Source organism: Falco rusticolus, chromosome Z (genome assembly GCF_015220075.1).
Source record: "Falco rusticolus isolate bFalRus1 chromosome Z, bFalRus1.pri, whole genome shotgun sequence".
Classification (NCBI taxonomy): domain Eukaryota; kingdom Metazoa; phylum Chordata; class Aves; order Falconiformes; family Falconidae; genus Falco; species Falco rusticolus.
The window spans coordinates 47,677,146-47,698,882 of NC_051210.1; the positions used below are offsets into that span (position 1 = coordinate 47,677,146).

The following is a 21,737-nucleotide window of genomic DNA, read 5'->3' on the forward strand; positions in this document are numbered from 1 at the left end:
ACATGTATTGAACAGAACTGTTCAATCCCTAGAACGGAACCCTGAGGAACAGCACTGGTGACCGGTCACCAGCCAGACGGAGCCCCATCCACTGCAGCCCTCTGAGCCCTGGCATTCAGCCAGTTCCTCACCCAGTGCACCGTGAACCTGCTCATCTCGCAGTGGGACAGCTTGTCAAGAGGGTGCTGTGAGGGACAGCATTAAAAGCCTCACTAAAATCCAGAAAAACTACATCCACCACTTTCCCTTCACCCACTGGGTGGGTGATCTTGTTGTAGAAGGGTATCAAATTAGTTAAACACGATATTCCCTTTGTGAACCCGTGTTGACTGTGCCTGATGACTGCACTGTCCTTTAAATGCCCTTCAGTAGCTCCCAGTATGATCTTCTCCCTAGTTTCTCCCAGGTAATGAGGTTAGACTAACCTCATTCCCTTATGCCCTTCCAGTAAACCAGAAAAAGGCTGGGCTAGCTCCCAGTCAGCAGGGACCTCCCCAGACTCTCAAGACCTTTGGCAGATGATCGAGAGAGGCCCTGCTGTAACATTCACTACCTCCTTCAGTACTCTGGGATAATTCCCATCCGGCCTCACAGACTTACAAAGATCCAACTGATAGAGCTGGTCATTTACAGTTTCAATGTCCACAAATGGCAAGTCAGTGCTCCTATATGTCCTCCAACTCAGAGGACCCGTCAGCCCAAGGCCTGTCAGTATTATTAAAGACAGACACAAATAAAAGCATTAAATGCCTCTGCCTTTTCTTCATTCCTATTTGTCAGGTGACCATCTTCAACAGGTATTGGTCCAGTATTTTCCTTAGACCTCCTCTTGCTCTTAAAAAGAATTTTTTGTTATCTGACCCAACACTGTCCCAGTTTCAACTCTAGCTGACCTTTGGCTACACGTGCAAACCGCAGCTCTTTAATTTTCCTGCAAAAGCTGACCTTGCTTCCAGAGATCATAGAATTTCTTCTCTGCCTGAGTTCCAAGAGGAGTTCCCTGCTCAGCCAAGCTAGTCTTCTGACCTGCTTGCTTGACTTTTGGCACAAAGGGATTGCCTACTCCTGTGCTTCTAAAAGGTGGTTCTTTAAAAACTGACCAGCTCTCATGGACCCCCAAAGCAGATTCCCAGCCGACACTGCTAACTAGCATCCTGAGCAGCTTAAAGTTTGTCCTCTTGAAATCCAGGGTAGCAACTCTGCTGACTTTTCTCACTACACCAAAAAATTTAAACTTAACTACTTCATGATCACTGTGGCCAAGACCTACCAACACATCTCCCATGAGACCTCTTTTTATAAACAAGTCTAGGAGGGCATCTTTTCTAGTTGGTTCACTGAGTACATGTGACAAGAAATTATCTTCAACATACTTCTCGAATTTCCCAGACTTGCTTATCACAGTGGTCTGGTATTCCCGTTGAAATCTCCTATGAAGGACAAGGGCTACCAATCCAGAGCTTTCTCCTAATTGCCTGTAACACCAACGCTGTCATTGTGGCTGAATGAGTAACAGTAGATATCCACATTTCCTTTGTTTTCAACTCCTTTAATCCTCACACAGTGGATCAGCCCTAACTGTAAGGGCTGCACAGTCAAATTTTTCCTCCAAATACAGTGTAACTCCTGCACCTCACCTTCCCTGCTTATCTCTCCTGAACAGCCTACAGCCCTGTGTCCCAGCAGTCCAGCCGTGGACTCATTCCACCAAGTCTTGCCAACATCAATGACACCACAGCTCTGGGAGCTGACCAATGTTTCCAGTTCACACTGTTTGTTTCTCACGCTGTGTGCATTGGTGTACATGCACTTCAGATACGCTCCTAAACCCTCAGTGCTCCCCTAGCTTCGTTAGCACTGCCACCCTCAGGCAGCGCTATGCCAGCTCTTGGATTACCTTTTCTACTGTGTATCAGTGTAATTTAATTTAGATGTTTACATACTGCTCCACAATGCAAACTAAAACACAGCATGTGGGCATTACCCAGAGATTCCCTTTGAAAAAAGACAAACTTTTAGTCTGAATTAAAATGCTGATACACACGCAAAAAGATGTGTAAAAGTCTAAGTCTAAGAATTCCTCCATTGGGGTGTAGTTTCTAGATGCAGTGTGATAACGTTTCATGTAAGCTGGTCAAAATCAACAACGCTCTCACTAGTACTGCTCTGAAAGACATTAGGGATCAGTGCCCAAGCAATTATATTCTGTTAATTTTTGTCTCTACTCTAGCGAGGAGGATTGCTAAACCAAAGCCCCTTTTAACGTCTGTCTTAGCAAGACCGCAAAGTGGAAGTGTTCTCTATTCCTTCAGAAAGAGAAGATTATTAAATAAGGAAAATGTTGGGGGCTAATCTATTTAAGATGGCAAAGGTCGAAAAGAATTGCTGTATTGTCCCTTTTGCCTAGAGGCAGGGAAAAACTATCCTTACATGAAAAAGAGGATAAAGGAGACAAGAACAGTTTTAAGTGGAAAGAAAACTGCAACTGTCCCGGAGCTGAGGACATTGCAGCCATTAGAATAATTGAGTTATTTCAATCATCATGATAAAAGCCATTGCAAAATTGACAAGCATACCACCCCTTTCAGAAACCCTGCTCACATTATATACCTTCAACGTGTTTTCACTACTGCACAACAGCATTGCGTTATTACTAAAAAAGGTTGATCAGTTAAAAACTAAAAGCTCGTTCATACATCTGTTACACTAAAGCATACTTTAGTAAATAGGCTACATCCAAACAAATTTTGCAAAGTTTTTTTTTCACCCATTCTTAAAAAGCTTACATGAGTTAAAGGAATATTTCACTCCAGCTTTTGAGGCTTCCAGGTGTCACTAAAGGAACTCAACTGAAAGAACTAAATGTGTATTTCTCATTTAGTTTCAGCTCAGTGCAAACCATGCTAGGCAGCTTGTGAAAGAACACCACTCCCATCAATGAAAAATAAAATGCTGTTTTTCATTTTACAGATCTTCTCATAAGCCTTCTGATAAGAAACCTCTTTGAAATTGGTCTTCTTGATGCCTGAGTGTTAATATTAGGCTTTTCAAGTATGAACAGTTTTCTTCATTGAGTAAGATACGGCATGCAGCTACCATCCATAAGCTTTAGTCCACACTGCTTTCTTCTTGAACTCTGCCAGAGATCTCAAGGCCAGAAGTGTAACTGTAAAGACAAGGAGAAATGACATGAATTTGTGCAGTCCAGACTGGAAAGGATGTGAAAGTCTTCTTCCTAGTCATTTAGCTATATACATGTATACATTCAGTTCTCCTTTTACTAACTCTTTTTATGAATTTTTCACTTCCTAGCCTGGGAGTGCCTGATACTACTTCTGCTGTTCATAACATACACTAGTCTCTACACGGAAATGGGATGTTGTACTAGGCCTTTCATCTGCTTTATGGTATGTCTCCCACAGAAATCCTATCACATCTGCTAACTAGACCATCACTTTGAAGTGACATATATCAACCAACGCTGCAGGAAATTTGAATTCAGTGAGCAATGATGCAAGAGACAGGAGGCACAGGAAAGGTCAGAAGCACGAAGTACAATGTTTCGAGTCCTCTCTGCAATTCACTGATTGGAAATGCAATCTACTGATTGCTTAATTCAATTTGAAAGCATCATGCATTTAGGCAAAACCCAGTAATCAAACCAGTCACCTTCTAGTCATCCAGAAGCAAATTTTGTGTTCTACTATTTAAAATAAAAAAAACAAGGGAAAGTTCCAGGGAAACAATGACTTATCTCAATCAGGGCATACTGAGGATATAGTGTATATCAGGACCCTCTGATGTACAGAGGAGAGACTCCAACAGCCGTTAGCATTGTTTCTGGTGGAGTTCCACAGACACAACATGGGAATTTTGAAATTTATCAGAGACTAAAGACTGCAGGCCCTCCAAAAAAGGCTAAATATTCTACTGATACAAAAAACTTCGTATTTCAAGAAGTCATGTTTAGGTCCAACAAATCAAGTGATTCAAGGGAAGTGCTTTGTGTTAATGGAAGGAAGCACAAGCACACTCAGTTCGCTTGAGAATATTTGTGGTGTCCTCTTTAAAATGACTTGCACAGATCGCATTCACAATCCTACGTATCTAGGTGAGCAATAGGGTGCATGCTAGGGCCACATACCACTACCATAATTCAAAATATCATGTACTTCCCATATTTCTTTTCATACATATTTTCAGCAACCGTCATTCCTCTACCCTCTTGTCAGACCACATTACTAGGCTGTCACTATCTGTCTTCAATCCCTTCCCTACAGTTCAGTCTTCAGTTGCACCTGAATAAATTGTTATGTGATTCTAGTACTGGAGGGTGTCCAAATAGGATGTTGCATTTTATTTGTAAGGGTAACTTCAAAAATAATTGGCAGATCTATCATTGAAATACACTTGTAGGACCAGATGTACCTTTAGGTACTTCGGGTCTTCAGCAACACACCATAAGTTAGCAGATGAGACAGCAAATACTAAGAAGGTGTTCTTACCTGTAAAGGTTTCCTTAAAGACAAAATGTAGCTCTCCTACATATGCTAACAGTACAGATTCATCTCAGTCCTTTCAACAACTAGATTTTGATCAGTACTGACAGTTATGGAAAAACAAGGAACCCATTAAAAATATCATACCTTTCAGCAGGTCTGCAGAAGATTTTGATAATGCTTCCTTAGGACTTTCCATCATACTGACCAGCCAGTCAATAAACTAAACATAGAAATACAAAGGAAAATCTGAATTAAAAGAGCCTCCGTATCAGAATGCCACAAATCCTTTTCAGCTTGACAGGTAACATCTGACTGCTGTTAAACGCATAGTTATCTAGTCAGAGGCAGTGGCGCATCAAGCTTCTGCCCAAGCTATCCAAGCGCCCTACAGTACATCTCACTGTCAGAGCAATTTCTCTCACAGCTGGATCTGAAACCCCCCTTGCTCACTACCTCAATAATCCTTTGTAACAAAGAAGGCACAGTAAGTAAATAGCTTCCCTCTGTCTTGTCTGTTCATGCCTTTAATTTACTAATACAATTCTTTCTTATCAGTCACTTGCCCAAATGTTTTACTGCAAATCCTTCAGAACTCCTACTGCCTTTGTCCCTCTTTTGACCTCCCCCATTTTTCACTGTTTCCTAGCAGCACAGGGTGCCTGGAGGACAATGTGGTATTTCAAACTTAACCAGGATGATTTTCAGGGCATACCCTTAATTTCTTCCCTAAAGCCTAATTAGGCATTTGCTGCGACGGACAGGCGGGATACAGAAGCATGAGTTTATATACACTTTCAGAAGCTGCACGTTTTAAACAGATTGGTTCTTGAAGCTGCACGTTTTAAACAGATTGGTTCTTGAAGCTGCACGTTTTAAACAGATTGGTTCTTGAAGCTAAGCATTGCATACTAGGCAATCCCCGATTGGTGGTTAACTACCATCAATTAACAGCAAGGTGTTACCTTTCCTGGGGCCATCCTTGGCACCATCCGTCCCCCACTCCCCTATGCTCTCTCAGCATGACTCATCATGTTAATTGTTGAGTCTATTCACACTCCTTGTCCTCCCAGGGTTCATGACCTACAAGCTCGAGCACATTCCCCTCAGCTAACTGATTGCCAGCATGGTCCTAATTTACAGCCCGCTCCTGCAGGCATTTGCATATTAAAAGCACACTCCTGCATTCCTCCCACATTCTGAATTCTGACTTCAGAGGTAACTCTGAGCGTAGGGGTGTACAGGAACCAGTCCTTAACAGATTCTGGTTTGCACAAAACAGCTAACTATTAAGCTACAGGTTTATAATAGTACTTCCACATATCTCAACCACAAGCAACCCACCATAGGCTTATCAAATTAGGCACAATTTTCCACACTTATTTTCAACTTGAAAACATTACTTGAAAATAAATGACACACTACAAGCTACACAGAATACCTTCGATTTCCCTAAACTGCCACTGTGCTGATGTTCAACCAGAGGATCTGTCTTTCGGTGTTTTAGAAGACTGACTTGCTACCAGCACCTGCCAGCTCTCCTCTCCTAGCTGTACCTTCTTAACACTTTGACTCCTAACACTGCAGTTCTCTTTGCAACTCTCACATTGTACTTGAGAAACTACATTCATACCTGATTACAAATAAAGAAACCTAAGATCACAAGTCAGATGCAATAGATATAGAGCAAATAACTGCTCCACCTAAGACTTCAGATAATTACTAAAAATGGGGTGCTTTCTGACTCTTGGAAAATGTGCACCACTACGTGTAATTTTACCTTCTGTGATTCTTCTTTCCAAGGCTCTTTAGCCAGCAAAAGGGAAATGCTGCTTGGAAGGAGAGTGAGAGTCTCTTGCACAGCAAGCTTGTCAGCAGGGTCATTGCCAATGTGATCTTCAGATAATTCCGGCGATATTGTTTGGTTCTTCCATGGTGACCAGTTAGCACTGAGGCCAAGCAGTAATGGTGCACCATGGTCAGCCCAGGCCACTACAGAAGCTGCAAACAGCCACAGTAGGAAATCTATGTACTAAACAGGAAAAAGGTAAAAATACACTTAATTAAATGAATAATACAGAAGGAGGGGAAAAACAACTAAAAAAAAAAAGAAAAATCCAGATCGTGGCTTTCTCTTCAAAACAATCATCTGAAAATTCAGCTAACATTCGAAGTGCAAGAACTGAAAATATATTCTTTTATGCTCTGAGGCAGCATAAGCCTTTTTTTAAACTCCACATCCAACTAAATTGTCTACAGAAAGAAAAGCAAAACAACACTCTTCTAAAATCATCCTTTAGATTAAGGCTGATCCACATTTCATTTAAAATGGGGATATAGCTTCTTTACAGCAAGCTGAGTGTTGAGGGAAATTAGAGATGGTTCACCCTTGTGGTGCTACAAATGGTTGGGAAATACTGCAGCAATATAATGAATGCCTTTCTGATCTGAGCAGTAGTGTATTTTATGTCCTCAACCAGACTTAAACAGGTGAGTTTAAGTTCATAACAATGAACAATACCAGTTTCCTAAAACTGTCCAAACCCTCTTAGAAACAGCACCTGCACAGTTTTGACCTGCTTAGACAGTTTTACTGGTGAATTCATTTTTTTCTTCTAATTGTTCTAAATACAGTACATCTGAATCAATGATTTCCTTTAATTACTTTTAGCTTCTATCATAATTTAAACATCATGGTTATATTAAAGTAAGAGTTTTAAATACACATACATTCACAAAAGTTGAGAAGAATTTCCCTATGGAAGTAAGATGACAATATTCTAAAATACGAAAGCATGAGGAATAATACTTATTGCTGAAGAAGAATGTGAAATACATCAAAACCTCCTTTTTTCCTGAAAGCTACAAATTATTTTCATAGCATGTACCTCTTTAAGGTCAACTTTTTCTAAGGGTGTTGACTTGTATGCTAAATTTTTGATGTAGCCCATCAGGTTTAGCAGCCAGTCCATTCTTTTCAGCACTCCTAGAAGAAGAACATTGACTCACATAAAATACTAGAATGTGCCATTTTTAATTAAAAAGCAAGCACAGGCAAATCACTATAGCAACAAAACACTGACTGTGGAAGGACGATGCTTACCAATACTACTATCACATTTGATTCACGGTTGCCACTGACAGAAGGCATATAGGCTTTTAAACAGTATGGAAGCTTCTTATAATGCAAGCAACACAATGAACACACAGGAAAAGAAATGTTGATTGAAAGTTATGTCACTTCATGGCAGCCTGCAGGTCTCACTAACCCAGTCTGCATATATGACTGCTACAGAATCCTAAAGCCTTCTTGAAGTTTTTGCCCCAGTACTTCATCTAAGTCCAGCACTGATATATATCACTGCATGATGGATGAGCAAGAATGTGGGGAGTGCTGTGAAAATCATCCTACGGTGCAGAGAGGATCACTGAAATACAGTCAAGGCATGCAAACAGAATCAGCCCTCAACCCAAGGATGGAACACATTTCATTCAGATTCTGCTGTCCAAAATCTGTTCTACTGCCCACAAACCAATAAACAGCTTCACCTTCAAGACTATGTCACTTCATACACTATCATTTGCTTTTAATCTTTAGATGTGCCTCCTTTCATGTGGCCTCCCCTTTTATCCAAAATAGTCTCACTTCACTCATTCAAAACTCACTACTCTTTGAAGCTCTTCAGGCACAGCTGGCAGCTAAGGCATCAAGAAATACAACACTCTGAAGTTGTTTTGTGAACATTGGCAGCCAAAGATCCTTCCTCCTCTATCTTCCTGTGCGATTCTGCTACTTCTCTTGGCATCAGCTCCAGTGCTTTATCAAAAACCCTTCGCTGAGCCAGCCCAACTCATTAACCCACCAGATAACTATTTGGTATGGTTATGAAGAGGCAGAAGGGCAATTCATTTCCTGTGTTAATTCAGTGCAAGGACCTCAGAAAAGCAAGCTATCTCCTTGGTTCAACCAGCCTCATGGGAACACGACCCTACCTACCGTGTCACATATCAGTAAGTCCAAGTCAGATACTAGATTTGAAGGTTAGCAGAGTTGCACTGTTACTGGCCTGTGATGTGCTATGTACATTTCTAAAACTACCTTACACTGAAAGTCTAAAAAGACTAGGAGATACAGATCTAATCAAAACTCTGGTCTGTAAACCACCTGACTGAGATAAATGACTTGTAGCTGATCCACAGAAACATAAAGAATTGGATAAAAATGTAAAATTAATGTTTGATAGAAATTTTTGAAGAGCAGAAACATTCTGAAGATTGAGTAGTTTCTAATATAGAAAAATTTGGAAACACTTGGCTTAAACAGTCTTAAAATTATTTTAAAAGAATCCACGTAGATTCATCAATACCTGTTGACTTTGTTGTTGATTATTCTTTAAGCCTGGCCTTACCTGTGTTTTCGTGGCTCACAATACGAGCATGATAGAAACTATGCAAGAGCATCCACAAAATACTTTCTTTCTGGTGATATCCTGCCACAGTATTAATCACATCACTGAAGTTCATCAGAGGCAGTCTGCCTTGAGAAATTAAATACACTTTCGTGAATGTGACCTTCTCTATGTTGTTCTGCAAATGCAATTAAAAAACATATTAAATTAAAACATACATTTCTTGTGGGAACAGTAGATGCTGCATTCCTTTTTTTATAAAAGAAGGGGAGAAATTATTTGATTATCTGGCAGGCTGATTTTCCTTTGAAACAAATTATGAAACAGATGACTGTACATATTACTTTCATTTTACATGCTTATAAACAGTCCAGTGAAGGGCAACTCAGTACAGATTGACTGATTTCATGTTGCTTTAAATTTTACATTCCCCTTTAAACTGAAATTACCCAGCTTGACAGTTCTGGAGACTAAGTCTTCTTGCAAGAGAGATTCAATGCAGTGACAAAAAAAAAAAAGGTTTTCTTAAATGGCATTTTCCAGCGTGGAAATAAGAACTCAACTGATGGAAGGAAATGACAGTTCAGCCTCCCTAACTTATCTAAACACTTGACTCTCTAGTGAATCTGCTTGTACACAGAACAACGTGGTTTTATGTCACAGACGTTTGTTCATAATAACCTGATCTGAAACCCCTAAGTCCTTCCAGACAGGTCATTTCCTTAGCATTTCAGCTGCTAAGAATTCCACGGCTAATTGATTCCACTGGCGAGCCAGAAGCTGCAAGCTTTCTATTCCATTGTCATCCTTAGCCATCTTGTCCACCAGGAAACGTTCTGAATGTGAATGCAAATACAGCACTAAGTCAAGAATGAAAGGTGGTTCAGAGTATTTCACATTTTTAACAGAAGTGAGGATCCACCAGTTCAAGCACAGATGGTCATTGGGATGCACTCACGCTCTGTTTCAAGTAAGTGGTTATGCTAACCTAAGAGGACTATGGTCTGCTGTTTGCATCATTGGTCTGGGATTCAGAAGATCTAACACCACTCCTGTTCTGCTAACAGACCCCTGCCTGCTTGAACTCGAACAAGCTACTTAAGACTCTCCATTTCAAAGCTCCCAGGTGAAATAATCATTATTTCAGCTGCCTTGAGAAAACTCTGGATATGGGGTCTTATCACTTTTGTTTCTCTCTGCTGCCTGAAAATTAGAGCCAGAACACTCTTAACTTGCATGGCAGATAAAACAATTGATGCTCCCAGTGAGCTAAAACACGTTGGTGACAAGAAAAACAGTAAGACATGCTTGTTTCATGGGATTTTGTGAAAAAAGACCAGAAGTGAAACATCATTACCTTAGAGATCTGGACAATGCGATCAATCTCTGAATCAGCCATTTCTGAGATACAATTTCCTACATCAATATACATCTCCAGTTCACCTCTCTGGAAACAGAAAAGTAAATGTGTGTTTAGATGTATACTTCCAGGTTTCTTCAGAATTAAAACTGGTAAGTCCAGGAATTTTGTTAATGATCATGAAGAATATTTAATCTAGTCTCTAGCCTCATCTTACTTATTCTATTTTAGAAATTCTGTATTTGCTGGGGACTTCAATGTACTTAATTAATTAAGGAATAATGGTATATGAAAACTTTCAGACAGTTTATTTTTGATGGAAAAGTACCTTTTCTTGGAGATGCTTTCTGTAGCTAGATAGTTTATTTAAATCACTGTGAGAAGCTGAATCCTCTGTGGGGGAAACCCCGCCATCCTTCTGATTGTTCTCTGCTTCTGTTTCAATAACATTTATTTCAGTACTAATACTGTGTTCTTCCATTACCAAATCATTTATGAGGGAAAAGTGTACATTAAACTGGTTTCACAACTTAGTCATTTTCTGAAGAATATCTGAAAATAACTCAAATTGAAATTACAGAAGCATCTTAACTACTATCAGTAAAAATTTTACATCTACTTCATGTTTCAAATCTGATAGGTCAGTGCAAAAAGATGGGACTTACCATCAGTAAAAATGTCCAGCTACAATGCTCATACACATCATACTTATTCCTTACCTGAACCTCATTCGGTAGAAGCTCAAATATTTTCTCCACAGCCTGGCACAGAAAGCTCCAGCAGTACTGGGCAGGGTCTGGAAGTTTCATTGCCTGCAAGAGCCCCTGTAAAACACACTGGCAAATTTCTGGGGTTTTTGTGCGGTTCTTCACTTCAAATTGTTGTATCAGAAACACTTCTGTAAAAAACTGTAGTTTGTCTTCTGCAACATGTTTCATCCACAGGGGCAGGGACATGAAAAGATACTTCTGGGTTTTCATCTGAAAAGCAAAAAATTTTGCTTAGTTTCAGATTTTAGCTCTTCAGACCTTCAACTGTTGTTATAAATGATATTATTATAAAATACTTTTATAAAAAAGTCGTTCAAACATCACATAAGAAATCACTCAAGGTCAGAAATACTTCTCAATTCTTCTACCCTCTTTTGACGAATTGCTTGCATTAAAAGCAATGTTAATTAAAACGGTTCAATTAAATTGGCGTTAAAACCAGTTCAAACATGTCAATATTCTATTTTCCTTAAAAATTGAGGGACTTTCTTTCAATGAGCCCTAGATATTGTGTCTCTGTACTGACAGGACAATTGTCATTTCCCCATATGGTGCGCACTGTATTTCTACATAAAGCATACTGACTGACAACACAGCCAAGGATACAAGCATGGTACTCCTAGCACCACTAACATTGCTAGCTAGTGAGGAAGAATCAGTAACTACCTTGAAGGAATCCAAAGCTTACGCACCCTGTGGTTGAGCTCATTTTGTGACCTCAAACCCCCACTTCAGTGAGAAACTTGTTCTCAGAAATAAAATCTTAACTAAAATTTTTCTTTTTTTGGTACCTTACCAATTATGCACCTTAAAATTGTGTATCTGTGAAGACTAACAAATTCAGAATTACAAGACAAAAAAATACCCCTTGAAGAACTGGAAAAGATCACAGATATCCACAATGGATTTTCTGAGAATTGTCAGGAACCAGCTCCTCAACTTGTCTAAGCTGACAGAACTGCACAGTCAAGTGCACTGTGGGATTCAGGGAGTTTTACATAATGTATCACGGAGTCCATATTGTACCTCTGTAAGAAGAACTCCACTGGACTGGAGGATAAGCCCAAATCTGATTATACTATACGTTAGTCTATTGACTATCTACAGAATTAAGGCAAGGTTTTCAAGAAGTAACATGTCACTAGATCAAGAGACATTGCTGCAAGAAGCAGGCAAACTTTTGGACAGATCGGTTGGGCTTGGTTCTAAGATTACCAGCTGGTATAATAAAAGATACTTTTTCTCCCTACATGCCATCCTTCTTACACCTCTAAGTTATTAGAGATATAGCATGAAACAAGAGAGAGGGAAAAGGTCTTAACCAATTTAAGCAACACCAACATAGCAGTTCTTGTTTGCCTTGAATTTCAGCAATCCTTTTCTGTTGAGATATCCTAAGCATCATCACTGAGGAACCTTGTGGGAAAGAGGTGATGAGGTCCCACAAATTTTCTGACATACGTACACTGACAGTGTAGACAAGGGGCGGTGCCACCCACATCCCCAAAAGCACTGCTGCATTTTGAGATGACTGCGCCTGTGTCACAGCCAATTGAAGGCAGAGATGTTTTACCTCATCACCTAAAGCAAAAGAAAACAAACAAAAATTATGAAGAAATCATTGTCACTTTGAATTTGTTCTCAACTCATAAAATTAAGGAGGGTTATTGTTCTACTAGAGCATGGCATTAAAATTTGCTTTTCTAGAGATGCTGCATGAAGCTTTTAACACATACATGTTAGAAGTCTTCACATATCATGCACTTTCAGCAAGAAATCTCAGGATTTGTCTAAGTTCATTTCAATTCACTCAAGAATAAAAACATGGGAATAGTAAGAAAAGTAATAAATAAAAAACTCATTGCCAAATAAAGAGAAGATTTTTCTTCTTTTTATCAAAATTTAATCTGCAGAAGGAGAAATGAGTCAATATTCCTTCTTGCTACATGTAGAAGTAATAAGCATTTGTTCACATGTTTCTACTCTTCCATGTATCCCATGTTCATACAGTATGTCACAGAACAGAGACCAGTCACTCTTGTTGCCGTGGGTGCTTGCTTGCAGCAGTCTCCAGGTTAACATGTGGCAAGACCTTACTGTGCATAGAGATATAATGGTTACAACATCTCCTTACTGGTTTCTCTTTAAAGCCTCCTTAAATGACTGTTACAGTCTGTTTCTTAATAGAGTAACCAGTCACAAATATGTTGAAGAGGTACTTTGAGCAATGGCATGGCTTCCACATAGCTCATGATTGCTACAGCAATATCAGGACAAACAATTTAAGTATTATACTAGCATCTGACCCATTAGAAAACACATTACTGGGAAACGTCAGCAAAAAACTTAAGAGTGCTTTGCAAGTTAAAATGTTCCTTCAGTAATGAAAGTGAGAATCTACATAGCATGACTTTTATAAAGTTCACTAACATCAGTGTATGAACAAAGCAAAGATTTAAGAGTCTACAATCAGGCCCCTTGAATTAAAATATCTTATACGAGAAGCTAAGTCATTTGCAAGTCTCTGAAAGGGTGAAATTCTAACAGGAAACTTTGGTAACCAATTAAAAAATTCTCTCACTAGCTTGGACTGCTAAGACACAGATTATGATTTGCCTATGGCACTTGACTTCGGAGCACTATTGAATAGCTGGTACAACTTCAATCATGTTATATGGTTTCTGCTCAACCATGCTGCAATAAACCTTGTAAGATGGGAAAGCAATCTGTTGTCTTCAATATGCTTACAGATGAACAAACCTTCACAGCAGAATTTGTGAAACATTTAGAGTTCATAAAAACAGTCATGAATTCTCAGAAAGGGTTACAGTGATCTAAAGAATCTCAGAGAACTGAGCACACAGTCTAATTTTCATAAAAGTATTAATGCTATAGCTGTTCCAGAAAAAGTGTGTTAGAGTGTCACATTTCTAGGTGGACTGTTAGGTGGACATAATACAACTGTTCTGCATCATACTTTCTAGTACAACATGAATACTGCTCGTTAGCATACAGCAAGACCTATTTTTGTATGTATGTATATATAATCTAGAGAAGAGTGTGCAACTTCCACAACACTACAGAGGGACAGTCAAGACAAATTATGTATAAAAGTAGAGACTACGATGCTGTCAATGAAAATATAGCCACAAAATCAATGTACTGTTTCCTCTGGAATTCCCCTGATTTACGAAAGTAAGACTCCCACGTGAAAAATAGGAATAAAAAAAGTCCCCATACATTTAACAAATTTCAGCTATTCATAAGGTTGCGCATGTTTGCATCTGCATAGACTGCAAAGCTCGGTATAGGAAATTCTTTCACTTATTCTTTTGAAAGACTTTACAATCAATTGCAAGAATACCAAGTAAAACAGAAGTTGCAGCTCAAGTATAATCAAAAATATTTAATATGTAGCCAAATCTTTCTGCATCTAGCAAGCAGCTGTTCCTCACAGGACAGTGCAATGATTTCTAAGTGCTTATATAAGCAGTCTGTGTAAGTAAAATAAACACCAGAAAGAAATAACTACCTCCCGTATCTGGGCTCTACAGCCCATCAATTTAAATGCAATAGCACTTACCCAAACCAGCTGTAAAAGAATCCGCAAGAACAGTAATCAGTTAGATAAATCAGGAGAAAAAAACCTCAGTAGAATCAAACAAGGGAATACAGAACTTGGTGCAGTAGTTTGTTGGGGTTTTTAAGGAATTAGTTTGAAACTCAGACATTTAAGTCAACCAAAACAGGCACCATGAGATATCATGAGTAGAAAATACTATACAAGCTGCCTGACATAATATTTCAGGATCTAAGCTTTTCTCCAGCATGAAAAAAATACTCTTAAGCGCATTGACAAAATCAGGATCATGATGGAAAAAGGGATATGCTCTTCTCTGTCACCCAGTGTAATTTAGTAGAAAGTGTCTGTCAGACCAGTGATAGCTATATGAACTACAGACCAGTTCAAACTCGTAAGCTGCCTGCAGCCTCTGACACAGGCACTGGATCAGCATTTAGTGAGTACTGAAAATAAGATACAATTAGTTGAGTTTCATGATGGGCTTTTCTTACTGTAAATAGTTCAAATGAAAAAATTGGCCAATTTCACCAGTGTTTTAGGGAACTTCCAATACTGCTCCAAACTTCTTAGCTCTGACCTTCTCTAGTCTTTTCCTGAGTGAAAACAAACTGTTTCCACATGGTGATCACAAATACATGCTTGAAAACATTAAAAAGTTGGTCTTAAAAGCACAGTAAACATATCAATCCCCGCAATAATTTCAAGCCCTGAAGTGGGCTCTAAAGTCTGTGGAAGCTGTGTTAGTAAATAAGTCTTGTAACAAGTACAGACGATTGAATAGAAAAGTGTTACTCTTACCAAAGCTTAGCCTCATCAAAGGAGAAAGAATGGATGCCCAGTTTACAGGTGGGTACTGATGGCTTTCTCCAACTAAGGCAATAGGTGCCAGTGCTACTTTCACCAACTCAGCTGGAACGGATTCAGGGCCTACAACAGAAGAATCAATCTAAGTCTGAATGTTATACACACACATTTGGCTAAAGAGCTCAGGAAAAAAATGCAAACACTGCACTGAAGACCGATCTATAGTGAAGAACTGAAAAGCATTATTAAAACTACTGTTACTTCTTTTTGTACCTGAGAATTAGCTATCTCTTGTTTGTAATCAACACGTGTTGTTAACATTAATGTCCTATCAAAAAAAGCTTTTTGTTACTGATAAATAGAAACTTTTTGGTTCCTTCTCCTTGAACCGATTTATGAGTTAATTAGAGATTTTCCTCATCTAGTAGGGTAGTATTTTTGTGTTCATTAGTAGGAGAACAGCAAAGTTTTCTGACACTGCTCTCCCTCCCCATCCTGTAGGTGCTGGCCACAAGAATTGTCAGACAGATGCTAACCTTTGCTACATACTGTGTTACTTAAACACAAGGAGTTAACTCGGTGAAAGTCCTTGTGGGAGGCAAGCCATCATGGCCAATTTTTACCTCCATTGAAAGCAAAGCCTGCTTCATGGGACAGCAGTGAGCTCACTTAGCTCCACACAGGAATAATCTCTTCTGCTTTATCTCCCTTAAAACTGTACTCAAAGACAGCTCTCTTTCACTAATAACTCCTCATGTAAGAGCATACTTTCTTCAGGTTCCTTTGCATTTATCACACATAGCAGTAACACAGTTGAATCCCACTCTGTTACAGAGAATCTAAACCTAGGACCACTGAAATAAGGGGCAGCATAAAGTTTGCCTGATAATGGTGTATTCCTGAGGATACATGCTAAAACCTAAAGTGATTTCACTTTCATTCCCACAGGGAGGACACATCATCTCACAGACACAGAGGGAAGGGGAAAGGGTTTAAAAAGTCATAGAAATTCAGTGGAGAAAATTAAAGCCCTAACTACACAATTCTACCTTATTGTGTCAAGTGTTACTCAATTTTTTGTTTAGAGATTAAATATTCCACATCAGTGAAATTCTATTTAGTATTTAGAAAATTCTCTTTGCAAATAAAAGCAGGTTATTAGGGTGACCTTTTATTGTCATAACAAATTTCCCTTTATGCAGTTTGATCTTCTTACCTTTCTTTCCACTTTCAATGGCAAAGTCAATGGCTGCCCGGATAAAGCTGTTTTGAGGCAAGTAACTAAAATCTGGAGGAACTGTAAAGACAAAAAGACTGTTTATACACTAAAACATGTCAGCAGAAATTATAGCCTTCAACTCCCACATAAATTCGAAGGCCAAACTGAGCTATGTTTGAGCTAACTAATTCTGTAGGTGACTCGAAGCATTTAGATCACAAGTTTATTGATAGATGCACTGGCTTTTCCACTTCTAAGGGAAGCTAAACATTTGTGTTGGTGAGAGGTACAAGATTTGAAAAAATAAATAAATTGCCCAAATGAAAAGCCAGGGATAAGAACTTCCTTAAAATGTATCAGCCACGGTGAGCCAGGCTTTAAAAGGGAGAGCTTCAAAAGCTTAGTAAGTTCAACGCAACCGAGGCATTCCACATCTATCTAACCTCAGGGATGTGTGCCAAGATTACACAAAAGCAGAAACGGCAAGAACCTTTATCTTGTTTATCTACACTTCATATTATTGGCTCCCAATTTGGTTCACACTGAAGCGAACAGCGTCCACTTTGTTCCCTCCTATTACTGGTATTTAACCAAGGTGTAATCCTGCCTTTATTTTACCAACAGATACTGGAACAACACCGGAAGGTAATGATATATCAACAGAATATGAATTTCTGCATTAACTGCTACACTGAACGGGCACACAACACTAGTTTTTGACTTCAGCTAACCAGAGAAGATCACTTCTAGAAAAATACTTTTGAAACATCAGCTTGCTCTTGTTATGGACCAGTTTTTAAGAGTTGGCTTTTTTATACTGTGGGAAGTGCTGAAACAAAAATTAATCAGTTTTCAGGGCATGGAGTGGGTAATGTCAAACATACGCCACATGTAACGTAAAACCTCTTTACAATTTATTCTATGAAAGAATACAGACAGAAATAATATATAAATTTGATCAGAACAACTTAGAACCTTACTTTTGATACTGCAAGTAAAAGCAGATGGGGGCAGATCATATTCAGCACACTGATGCCTGCTTCATGTTCCAAACTTTAGGCCTGGCACACAGGACCATGGGGTCTCTTGAGTCAAAGTCTGTCATGTCACTTAACAGGGCTGCAGTGCCTAGCCTGTATTACCTAATGTGTCCCTTGCTGCCTGCTTAGCTAGGCGCTACTTCCATATGTTCTTTAAGCAGCAATAATAAAGCATCTTACCGGACGCCCTGTTCTGGGTAGAAGACAAACAGGACATATGAAGGCGTCCCAAAAGTCCTGCTGCATTTGTCTGGAGGCCAATCTGCCCCGAAAAACTGATTACCTATTGAGACAATAAACCACTAGTTAAGACAAATTTCCCTACATTGCCTCATTCAAGCTGCACACAGACATTATGCTGATTTGGCCTGTTTGTTCAAGGTATCACAATATTCTAGTGCATCATCCAAAGCAGGAAACACATGCTACCTTCTTACCTGTGTAAGGGTTCTGATGACTTCATTCAGCTTACTTTGGAAATAGGAGGACTGAATGCTCTCAGATTTCAGCTGCCAGAGAAAAATTAAAATAAAATTATGTGAATTTTATAAGGGAAAAAAAGAAACAACAGAACAGAGAACATGTGCTGAAAAGACAGATTACATTTGCACATGTGCCTTTCTGTGGGAGTGAAGAGAGAAAGCCTACATGACTGTAAACTTTTCCACAATGGCACTGCACATGGGCCACATGATGAGAAAATGTAACAGACTCCATTTTACATATTGTAATACTATCCTGCTTGGCTCATACCCAACATGACTCATTATTGCATAAATGGAATGCCCTGGTATCCATAGGGATGCAGAGGATGTCATTCCACCTTGCCTTCTACCTAAATTTCTAGAAGAGATAAAGGTACCATTGGCTTGCTTGTTCTCACCTGTATCATGACACTTTCAGAGCCCACCAGTGCAACCAGTCCATTGACAGCAGCCAGACGCTGCATTGTTGGAGAACCCTGGAAGTGCAGTTCAGCATCAGTGAGTCAATGCAGTGAGACAACACTACTGTAGGACAAAACACTTCCAACTTAAAAAACTATGACTGCTATCACTTGAACACCTCTCAACTTGTACACCCAACAATCTTTTTATGGCAGACTCCAGCATGCTGGATAATTATTTATCCCTGTCTCAGTGATTAAAGGCTTTCCCCCTCCCAATCTGAAATCATCATGCATTTCTCCCTAACAAATCACTTTCTTCCAGCACTGTCTGCATTCCACAAAATATGCCAGTGCAACTCAACTCTGAAACACTGTTTCTTTATTCTTACCTTCAGCTGCAATCCTAACATGTAAATTTCGAGTTGGATTCCAAACACACAAATTTATTACAATGAGATAGATTAAAATTCTTATAACAACTCAAGCACTATAACCACCATTCTGTTAGTCTAATTTGGATAAGTAGCACTTAATTTCACATGGCACCTTTATTTAATAACCTAGATTTTCTCCTTATTGTTTGAAATTAGAAAAGATGTCCAAATTAAGATCTAATGGAGATAAGCACTTCCCATATATCACCCAAGCAGAAGAGAAACAGGTTTTTTTTTCTTTAGCAAACAACAAAGTTGTATTTTTGCTTCCAAAGGTCAAACAGCATGTTCAGATAGTCCTAATTTTTCCTAGAATCACTCCTGCAGAAGTAAGAAAAAGTATGTTCCTGCTCTTCATTTAAATCACCCCCAAAAAAACAGGATATGAATTCAACCTCCTTTACCTCTGCAAGCACGATTTTTATCCAGGCTGGTATTAGTTTGTTACTCAGGTCTTCGGCTTTCCCATGACCACAAGCTGACAATCCATATATTATTGCACCTAGAGCTAAAGCAAAACCATGGGTCTGTAAGGTGAAAAAGATACATTAAAAAAACAGATCTTCCATAGGATTCTATATTCTTTTAAATATTTTTGAAACATTACTTAAATATTTATTATCTCCCAATAATTAGAAGTAATGTCTTTGTCTAAAATACTGGACACTTTCTTATTTCAAGTATTTTCTCACGTCAAGTGATACAGGATTTTCTGAGACTAAATACTGATCTTTGGCATGTAGATTGCTCTGGAGGCTTTACTTTAGAGCAGTCGTTCAGATATGAAGATAAAAAGCTGCAGCAAAGGTAGTTTATTTTTAACTTTCTATTTTCCAGATAAATATTCTAAACAGCTGATTAGTGCAATAGCAGGCTTTGATTCAAAATGGTTACCTTTTTTTTTCCCTTCTTTTTTTTTTTTCTGGCAAGCATTTAACAAAAAAGAACACACATGGAAATATGGAGATTATTTTTGGCATTTTTAAAGGATAACCCTAGGACACTAGGAATGAAACGGACACCTGTAGGAAGCTGTGGCTATGGCTATGATGCACTGTCTGGAGGCTAAGGGAAAACAAAAAATCAGAAGAGCACAGTAGATGTATTTTCCTACCAAGAAAAAGAATCTAAAGAAACACATCATAGAAGAGACAAAAATTGGCACAATGCAGGGACTGAAGACACAAAAGAACTCAAAAGTTCTCAAGAGAGAACTCAAACATTCCCAAAAGAACTCAAAACTAACTTCCCTTCTAAACCAAATCAAACAGATAAAATCCAGTTTTATTTCACTGTCTGGCCATTGCTATACACCTGTAATCACACGGTACGCACAACACAGGCAGCGTCAGTTAATGCTGAAAGTAGATCAATACAATTTTTTTGAAGTTACAGCCTGGGTAAAGCAATATCCAATATTAAATAGACAAGAGAAAAACAGAACTGAAGCAAAGCCCAAACACTGAATTATGTATGACCTGCTGATTATTTTCCACTAAGGTATGTAGCTTGTTCATGGCCTCCTCAGCCTCAGCTGCTTCTATGATTCCAACACTGAAAGCGGAGACACAGGAACAGGCCACAGAATAGGCAAGTACCTGAAAAAACAATATTTAATTCTATTAACCAGTATCTGATCAAATTCACTGTAGCAATGTGTACATGGAGCAATGTGCCAGCATGACAAAAAAACCATGACGTTTTCAAATTACTCTTTCAGATGTTCATCCCCTCTCTGAAAGATTCTTCACTGATGCTAACACTGACAAATACAACTAAAGCTTGGAAGTACTTTTGGTTTTATGTAGGTCAAACTGCTGATCTTGAATGTAGTTACTCCTCTCAACCGAAGTATGCGATCATCATTTATCTGAGCATACACAGCATGCTGTGATCCCATCAGGGCTACAAGTAGGTCCACACACCAGAAAAGGAGCATGTAGTAGAGCTGTCTCCCACACAGTGCATGACACTAGCTTCATGTCCTTGCAGAAGGATACACGATGCTTTTTCTGTTCTTTAGCCTTAGACACGGAGAATAAGGAAATGAAGCGCACCGTTTAACCTCCTTAGTACTGAAGCTAAGTAACAAAACCACACATGACTATAAGGGAAGCAGACAGCATCTACCTACCGTGCAGGACTGACAACAATTTTACTTGGCCCAAGTAATGCTCAGATTGTACCTCTTGCTACAGCAGGCCAAAGTTACCTCTCGAGTACAGGATTACATCCCAGCCATTTATAGCTCTGAATAAGCCTCTTGTGCATCCCTTTAGTATTATTCATCCTAGGGTACTGGCCAAATCTTCCTCAAGTAATTATCTTTACAATTCCTTACAGAGATTTTAATTGAAAAGGGTAGGTTTTGCTTCTCATCTCAGACTATCTCATGATGTCAAACAGATGGTGCCTTTCATCTCAGAAGTTGCTGTACTGAACTCAATTTAAGTTCAGTAAGGCACTTTGAGATGTCTGGGGAGAAATAAATGATTTCATACCTGCAAGACACTTTAATGCATGAGCCATAAACTGCAAAAACCTAATCCCCAACACACATGTACTGCTAAAAAAATAAAATTCCATAAAAGAAGACCTTTAATAAAAAGCTTTCAGAGCAGTACCAAGAGGGGAAAGAGAATACTACTACCAACCTCTGCTAACTCCCTTAGAAAAAACATGATTATGCAACTCAGCTGTTCAGCTGTTGCAGGCTAACATACATCAGGT

The 21,737-nt window shown here is 39.0% G+C and overlaps 1 protein-coding gene across 3 annotated transcripts in view; it reads right to left on the reverse strand.

Annotated features, from left to right (window-relative positions):
- Window positions 1-2,540: 2,540 nt before the first annotated feature.
- The window catches only part of FOCAD (focadhesin), a 123,373-nt gene continuing 104,176 nt past the window's right edge, over window positions 2,541-21,737 (reverse strand). For all 3 annotated transcript variants that reach the window (XM_037372744.1, XM_037372745.1, XM_037372743.1), the window contains exons 31-45: window positions 20,486-20,605; window positions 19,412-19,534; window positions 18,568-18,645; window positions 18,122-18,193; window positions 17,865-17,967; window positions 16,642-16,722; window positions 15,420-15,548; window positions 12,504-12,619; window positions 10,988-11,248; window positions 10,266-10,355; window positions 8,909-9,086; window positions 7,388-7,485; window positions 6,280-6,531; window positions 4,647-4,722; window positions 2,541-3,166 (exon numbers count right to left, since the gene is read on the reverse strand). In XM_037372744.1, the coding sequence (XP_037228641.1) occupies window positions 3,093-3,166; window positions 4,647-4,722; window positions 6,280-6,531; window positions 7,388-7,485; window positions 8,909-9,086; window positions 10,266-10,355; window positions 10,988-11,248; window positions 12,504-12,619; window positions 15,420-15,548; window positions 16,642-16,722; window positions 17,865-17,967; window positions 18,122-18,193; window positions 18,568-18,645; window positions 19,412-19,534; window positions 20,486-20,605 (1,851 nt within the window). In that variant the 3' untranslated portion in view covers window positions 2,541-3,092. The remainder of the gene's footprint in view (window positions 3,167-4,646; window positions 4,723-6,279; window positions 6,532-7,387; window positions 7,486-8,908; window positions 9,087-10,265; window positions 10,356-10,987; window positions 11,249-12,503; window positions 12,620-15,419; window positions 15,549-16,641; window positions 16,723-17,864; window positions 17,968-18,121; window positions 18,194-18,567; window positions 18,646-19,411; window positions 19,535-20,485; window positions 20,606-21,737) is intronic.